The following is a 7,975-nucleotide window of genomic DNA, read 5'->3' as shown; positions in this document are numbered from 1 at the left end:
CAGGGGGTTTTTTTACCAGCAGACCACGCCATATGAAATACATACCAAAAAGCGAGACTGTTTTGACTTTATGCTTGTGTGACTGAATTACGTTTTGGTCAAATTGCTAAAAAACTGATTTATTACACAGTAATTATACGGCTGCGTGTGTGTTTGTGTAAGCATCTATAGACGGGGATAAAAAAAAAGCAAGTCATCATTGTGTGAAAAAGTCGACAAAGAAAAAAAAAATTACATAAAATCTATTACTTACACTGCGTGTGTGCGTTTTTTCGTTGTCTGGTTATATTAGGTATATCTGTAATCACGTGGAACTCTCTAAACTAGTTCAGAGGTAATTTTGATTAATCCGCAGAAAACACATCTGACTGGACATCGCTTTCAACAGAGATGCTTGTGATTGGCTACAAAACTCATCGCTGCAAAAACACGCGAATACACTAATTCGAAAAACAGCGTACACACAAACACACACACACACGGAGCATTTAAACATGTTTGACTACAAATTTTAAATGGTACGATGTACTTAGTAATTAAGATGAACCTTTAGTTAGATAAAAAAAAAAACCGGTACCTTACAGCGTAAACATTTCAACGTAAAATTATTCGCAAAAAAATACAACAGTACGTCTGGTTTCACACACCTTATTTATTCACGGACTGAAAATGATTTACCAGCGAAATCGGTCACATTTATCCTTGGCATACAAAACTCAATATCATTCACTGTAGATATGAAATGAATCACTTACAAAATATGAAAATCATAAAAAAAAAAAAAACGTGAGAAATAAAACCCCATTAGAAAACTGAACATATCAGTGGCAACTGTTTCAGCATATGCTGTTGCAGACTTACGTTTTAGGAAACGGCAGATCATTCTCTAATCTTATTTTTTTTGGAAACAATAAGTGCAAAGGTTTTTTTTTTTTTGTTTTTTTTTAGGTGAGCTAATTTTAATTCAAACCCGACTCCAAAACTGCAACTGAGTATTAAAAGGAACCATTCTTCAGGATTGAGTGAATGAAGACTGCATTTGACATTCAGAAATGTTAAATGTAAAAAAAAAAAAAAAAACGTTCTGCATCTGGGTACACACACACAAACAAACAAAACCCTCTTCCAAATCACACACATTCAGCAACACAAAACAAGACGCACATCCTGCGAGCATCACTTTCTCGCCCTACAAGCACGATGCTCACAGAATGATGCATACTGTTTGCGTGTACACCATCGATCTGTCAGTCCAGTCTGAGTGCGGGTGACTGTTTCTGAGGGCGGTGGCTGTTTCATGGCCCGGCTGAAGACTGGACAATCTGATGTTTGATTTACAAGGCGTCCAGAAGGCTGTCGATGCGGCTGACCAGCTCCTGCCTCTTGCCCGACAGGGTTTTATCAGAGTCGATGTAGGCATCTTTCTTCACTTTTCCAGCCACCAGGCGTTCGGCCTCCTGACAGGATCGGCACACCAGATCCTTCAGCTGGTTATCTAACTTCTGTATCTCACCAACCTGCAGACAGAGAAACGGAAAAAAAAACAGGTTAAAAGGAATATTTCACCCAAAAATTGTTATTTTGCCATTAATTACTCATCCTCGCAGAACACAAATTAAAATATTTTTGATTAACTCTGAGCTTTCTGACCCTCCATATAAAGCAAGGGAATAACTATGCTGTGGTTCAACCTTAAATTGTATAAATAAATAAATAAATAAATGAATAGACGTCCTTTTATTAGGCTTTTGCTGCACGTTCCTTTGTGAGACTGTTTCAAATTTCTGTTTAGTTTTGTTCCGTTTCAAACCACTCAATGATGTATTTTAGTCTAGGACTACCCTTAAACCCTGCATATGAAAATGGAGGTATACCACATATATCTGAACTAAAAAGACGACGACCAAATGTACTCTGTTTCAGCAGGTGGTACTGATTAGTGCTATCACCAGACCTGAAGATTGGCCGAATGGACTCAAAAAAACCCCGGTAAAACTAAACTTTTTAGCTCTGGGGGAGTTCGAGAATGAGCCTAAACATCACGTATCTTATGGCTTAAAAATGACGTAAAAATGCATTTGCGAATGACCACAAAACCAATTTTCAAAAAAAGTGGAGTGTTCCTTTAACGTTTAGAGACAAGATAAGCAAAGAGGGGAAAAAAAACAACAACTAAACTTTTCTAACGACAATCAGGGCCTCCTTACTTTCTACAGCTGTATCGCAGTTTGTTTGGCATCTCAACTGATCTGAATCATCACATATTTGAACCAATGGATCGTTGTTACATCCCTAGTGAGAAAAGCTCTCGAATTTGATCAGAAAACTAAAACGGAGATATTTTACGAAGTTTATGAAGTTCTTACAGGTTTAAAATGCCATATGTGAACAAATTTAAAATATATATTTAAAAAAAAGAGAGATCAACTCTACTTTTTCAGCCAGATCGGAGCCCTCTGCTTTGAGGCGGGCTTGTAAAGCACTGATGTCATTGGAGAGGGTGCGGTGCTCGGCCTCCAGGGTCTTTCGGCCGCTGTTCAGTGCTCCGGTATCACGGGTCTGCTTGTAGCGGTTCACAACTTCGTCCATGTGGCGGTACAGACCGAGACGCTTGTTCACCAGAGTCAGGACCTGCTCGGTGATGGAGGCCACCTTCATGCGCACCTCTGCTGCCGGATCCTAACGGAGGAAACGACAGTTCAGTTGACGTGACACCTTCACAGTCACTTTCAACAATACCGCATGCTCCAGACGCACCTTGGTGATGGAGAAGTCGAGGCGCACGTAGATGATGACGGTGAAAAAGAGGATGTAGAACGCTCCAACCACTAACAAGGGCTCCTGCAGCATCAGGATCTTATTGAAGGTGTAGTGAACCTAAAAAGAAACACAGTTAATACTCACTTTTGGGGTTACTCACTTTCTGATCAAGCATACTTTGGGTAAAAAGTGCACATCGCTGTTTTTACCTAGCCAATCAATGGGAGGAGGGGCGGGGCAAATGCTACACTGACCAACTAGCCTACATTTACATGAACAAGATAATATTGGTTAAGGCTACAAAAGTCATAATTGTTAATGTAATTGTGATCATCAATTACCGTCACCACAACTTACAATGAATGATGTTTATACCATTCCTTGAAGCTACAAAATAAAACAAGCTCTTTTTTATAGTATTAAGCTTCAAATGTAACCTATACTTATATAACTGATTTCATTAAAAGTACAAATATGCGTGGTATTATAATGCTACTCTAAAACTAAAATGCTAAATACCCTTGAGATGACATGCACAAAAAAAAAAAAAAAAGAAAAAAATTATATATATAAAAAAAAAAATATATATATATATATATATATATATATATATATATATATATATATATATATATATATATATATATATATATCTATATATCTATATATCTCAATCACAAGTGGGTTTAAACGATTAATTGCGATTAAAGATTTGACTGATTGCGCAGTCCTAATATTGGTGCATTTTAATATTCAGAAATATTCTTCAAAATGAGACGCTAATAAAATGTCACTACTGTGGACAATAGCAACCAAAGCATCTCAGCCGTGCCACCAAAACGTTCTGGCTATTTTCAGAACAGCATTTATGCAATATACTGAAGCCAAAACTGCCAAAATATGGTAATTTTTACTGTGCACATGCAACCCAATTACGAATGACTGCAATTCATTAACACATCAGATTTGATAGTTTAACATGTTTATGATATGTTTGTGAATCTGGAGGATTTTTCAGCAAAGTCTGTTTTACAGGGAAGTTTCCTGAATGAGGCCCAATGTTTCTACACGTAGTGTGAAATAACCCGCTGCAGCTGCTCAGTATCGTTTAGAGATGGAAGTATATGCCCAATCCCTTCTGTACATTGAATTTAAGTGTCCAAACAATACTATAGCAAATTTTAAGCAGTATTATATAACCAGGGGATTTCCACTGGGAACCGTACCTGGTACTTAGATTTAAACCAGCACAGCCGGTGAAGGAACAAACGCAACTCTTTAGAGCGAACGCACCACCTTTTAACAACCAAAAAATGTTCAGTGGTCTGTGAGGAAGTACAGATGATCCTCTTGTTGATAGCTGAGCAGCGGATCGAGCATGAGCTTTATGGGAATAAAAAAGCATTTTCAGGGCAGTAGAGGCGGCGCAACTATAATGCCGTCCAGATAATCCAATAAAGAGGTACTAAACTGCAGTCGAAATGCAAACCGAACCGTGCCATGCTGTAATGGACCGTGTCGACTGGTACCACGCAGTTGAAAAGCACTTTAGGTCTTAGCTTACCACAACGTCCTGAATGTGCTGCTCCACCAGATTGTTCTTGGTGGCCACCAGCACAGGTCTGCCGAAGGTGTCCAGGTAAGTGTAATGCAGCTCGTCCTGGCTGCGGGTGATAGGGTAGGGAGTGTCCAAGTGGATATTTCTGGAGAGAACAAAAATGTAGTGTTAAATTCACCAAATCACAGTCGATGATGATTTTGATTGCAAGTGTTTGCTCATGCTAATGCATATCAGAAGCTCACCTGGCTCCTTCAGGAAGGATCAGTTTCACAGTTAGTTGGTCAATAACTTGGTCATCATAAACATGATCCACCAGACGCATTTTCAGAGCATACTGATCTCCTAAAGCACAAAAGGATGGGGCATTTGTAATAAGTTTAAACTGAAGCACTTGAAACTGTGAACTCGATACCAGACACTCACCCAGATTGTAGAGATACTCGTAGCTGGGAAGATTATAACCAATGATGTAATGTGTTTTCCAGCCACCGAACAGAGGGAAACGGGGACGGATTTCAACCTCGACGGAATCATCTAGGACTTGGAGGTGAGATGTGGAGATGTTCCCGATCTCATCACGGTAATACACGTCCTGAGCAGAGGCTGGGAGGATGGTCTGCAAGAACAAGTAAATGCAAGTTGAAGAAAACCAAATGTTTCCTCTACTTAAGATGGTTTATAAAAGTTGCTTTTTAAAGTTGGCATCTAGGATGACACTTTTAGCTGAACCGGTTGTCATTTTGCTAAATACTAAAGAATTACGTCACCTTGAAAGATTTGACTGATGAAATGCCGCTGTCGGACTGCCTCTGGTAGTCATAACGGGAGAAAGGCCCCTTCAGGTAAGCACCGGTGTGTCTCAGGTCAATGGTCTCCTCCACGGCGATGTTGCCCCAGTGAGAGACCTCGATGGTGCGAGTGATGCTGCTGATGGTGAGGAAAGGCGTGTTGTTCTCATAGTGGATCTTCATGGCATCCTACAAACCAGCAGTTTTCAACAAGGTAAACACTACCATTTAAAATCAGTAGGAGAACGAATGCAACACACATCAGCAGATTCGTTAATAGATGGATGCATTGCATTGCAAGTCACCTGGCTGAAGGGAGGAACATCTTTGAAAGGTCCGTACTCGACGCTCTCGTCACTCTTGGTGGGGTTTCCCAGCTTGGTGTAGCTCTCCACGGTTTTGGAGGCCAGCCGAACGCGGGTGGTCTGGGAGCGGGTGGGGTACGGGGAGTACAGGTAATGGTTCCCCTGGAAGACCACCAGCTGTCTCTCGGCTTGGGTGATGTGGGTGGGGAAGGGCTTCAGCACGTGGCTGAACACCGTCTCGACCTTCACCCGCAGTTTAGCCCCCGGAGCAAGAGACGACGGTAACTGTGCCTCGAAGAACTTACCACTGCAGGAAGGAGGGTATATACAAACATATATACATAAAAAGTATACAGCAAAACAAAACACTACATCTGATGCCTGCAAGATAAATCAGTTTATCACAATCACAAAGGGTCTACACCCCCTCCCAAAAAACTTAATTTACACACAATGTTTTATTTCTTAATAATCTTAAAAATCACTGGAATTGTTGGAAATAATAATAGTAATTTCTCAGTTGTCGATTTTTTATCAAGCTTGTCAAGTTTTCATAATGTAGGAAAGTAGTGGCTAATTGATTGTCACATATACATACACACACACACACACACACACACACACACACACACACACACACAATGAATGTGATGATCACTTTAACGATTATCATGCAGCCCTAATTCAAATCACTACACTGGTAGTTTCCCTCAGAGTTTACCTCTGTCCATGAACAGTTGTCTCTTTCAGCTCCAGACTTTCATCCTCCTCTTCTTCACCCTTCACCTGGTAAAGATACGAAACCTGTCTTACATCTAGAACAGTTTCCTAACATGTAGTCTAAAGTTAAAAACAAAACAAACAAACCCCACAACGGCAGATACATAAACCCATATTGCGTTTAGTCTCTGTTTAAAGTTCAAAGTCAACTACCTGCAAACGAGCGCTTGATATGTGGATTATTCAGTGCTTGTAAAATACATAGTTGGTTCATCTCCTGTTTTAAGCACGAGAAACCAACGTCTTTATTAGGAGCAAGTTACCAAGGTTACGCGTTTTTGGGGGGTATAATATTGCATTAGTGATACAGCACGGAAGTGAATCGTCTATCCAGAGCTTACGTGTCACGCTGGCACTGACAGAGCAAAGCGGAAGTGCGCTGCACACCCACTGCTAATGCTAACTTCTTCATAAAACACCTCAATAACGCCAAGTGTGTCATATCATACATTCATTATAAGTATTTGTTTGAACGAGCATCACATCTTAACTACGCTTATTAAGTTTCTCCTTTGTAAAAACAAGTGCAAACGTAAAATTAAACGTATAGCTAGCTCCGGCTGCAGTGTATGAAAAGTTGCACTATCTATTGTCTCAATGCTGATATACAGTTAAGAAATAACTTCTTATAATAAAATAAGCACAGCATGAGTGAATTGTGCAAGGGAGATGTGACAGGACAATTTAAAATGGAGTCAATCGGTCTTTAAGTGACAGCAATCAAAGAGACTCTTCGTCTTTACGCATGCATTTATCGTTCAACGTGAATTTACTCACAGATGCACCGACGAAGGCCAGGTGCGGCGCGAGCTCGGCCTCCAGCGCGAGGGTGAAGCCGTTGACTCGCGAGGCTCCGTGATTCGCGAGCTGGATCTCCGCCGTGATCTTCGCGAGGTGCGAGCTCAGGTCCAGCGTGCGCTTCACGTCTTCATTCACCAGCCCCTCCGCGCACAGCGACGCGCGAAAAAAACACGCGATTAGCGCAAAACTCACCGCTCCGGCGCGCCACATGCTCCGCCGCTTATGTGTTGTGATTTAGAGGTGAATGAGTTTAATTAGTCCTGCCCGAAGTCGGTGTTTGCGCGTGCTGTGAGGCCTCGCGCTGCAGAAGCTGCTCCTGAAGGATGACGCTTCATTCATTCCCTCCTGAGTGACGTCACCAACATGGCGGACCAACAAAAAAAAAAAAAAAAAAAGCTTTTCAAAGTAGCGAGTGCACTTAAACACACACACACACACACACACACACACACACACACACACACACACACACACACACACATACATACAAAATGGGAAAAAAACCAATGTTCCTACAGAACATTTTCACACACATACTAATATGATAGATTTTGTTTGGTAATGACACTTTTTAGGACACTTGTATTTATGTTTTTTTGTTTTAAAATTAACTTTTGTTGTTGCTGCTCCAAATCAACCCTGCGGTGTCATAGCTATGCAAAGATTTGATTTTAAAAACAGTATCATAGCTATTAAACTGATTCTTGTTATTATTGTTATAAGCCCGCATTTAGCCGCGTTTAACCTCAGAATGATCTTAAATGTAAAAAGAGGCGCTTAAAGTTCGAATTCATGGTTTTAAAGTTCGATTAAAGTTCGATTTCGTGGTTTAAAATGCAATTATTATAATCTAAATTCAAGCGAAGAATTCAAAACTTTGAAATTCAAGTGATATTGAAAGTCTGTAGTAATCAGAGTACTGTATATGTAACCTTGCCTGCTACGTTTCAAAATGACAGTTAAAAACATTGTTCTGAAAT

The 7,975-nt window shown here is 40.4% G+C and overlaps 1 protein-coding gene across 1 annotated transcript; it reads right to left on the bottom strand.

Moving 5' to 3' along the window:
* Window positions 1-632: 632 nt before the first annotated feature.
* rpn1 (ribophorin I) lies at window positions 633-7,353 on the bottom strand. Its single transcript, XM_043252456.1, has 10 exons — window positions 6,972-7,353; window positions 6,136-6,200; window positions 5,415-5,721; window positions 5,089-5,298; window positions 4,745-4,937; window positions 4,564-4,663; window positions 4,325-4,463; window positions 2,758-2,877; window positions 2,434-2,679; window positions 633-1,517 (listed from the first exon to the last, which is right to left on the bottom strand). Exons 1-10 carry the CDS (start codon window positions 7,203-7,205, stop codon window positions 1,335-1,337), a joined length of 1,797 nt encoding a protein of 598 aa, XP_043108391.1. The 5' UTR covers window positions 7,206-7,353; the 3' UTR covers window positions 633-1,334.
* Window positions 7,354-7,975: the final 622 nt, after the last annotated feature.

Source organism: Puntigrus tetrazona, chromosome 11, assembly GCF_018831695.1.
Source record: "Puntigrus tetrazona isolate hp1 chromosome 11, ASM1883169v1, whole genome shotgun sequence".
Lineage (NCBI taxonomy): Eukaryota > Metazoa > Chordata > Actinopteri > Cypriniformes > Cyprinidae > Puntigrus > Puntigrus tetrazona.
Note: the sequence above shows the minus strand (reverse complement) of the source record. Positions and strands in the feature narration are given on the sequence as shown.

What these genes read in the sequence shown, in the direction of transcription:
- rpn1 (XM_043252456.1), bottom strand. Translation starts at nt 7,205, where the DNA reads ATGTGGCGCGCCGGAGCGGTGAGTTTTGCGCTAATCGCGTGTTTTTTT. An exon ending in ACAACTGTTCATGGACAGAG is followed by an intron (nt 5,722 to 6,135) that starts GTAAACTCTGAG and finishes TCCTTCCTGCAG; the next exon opens with TGGTAAGTTCTTCGAGGCAC. An exon ending in CGAGTATCTCTACAATCTGG is followed by an intron (nt 4,664 to 4,744) that starts GTGAGTGTCTGG and finishes TTTGTGCTTTAG; the next exon opens with GAGATCAGTATGCTCTGAAA.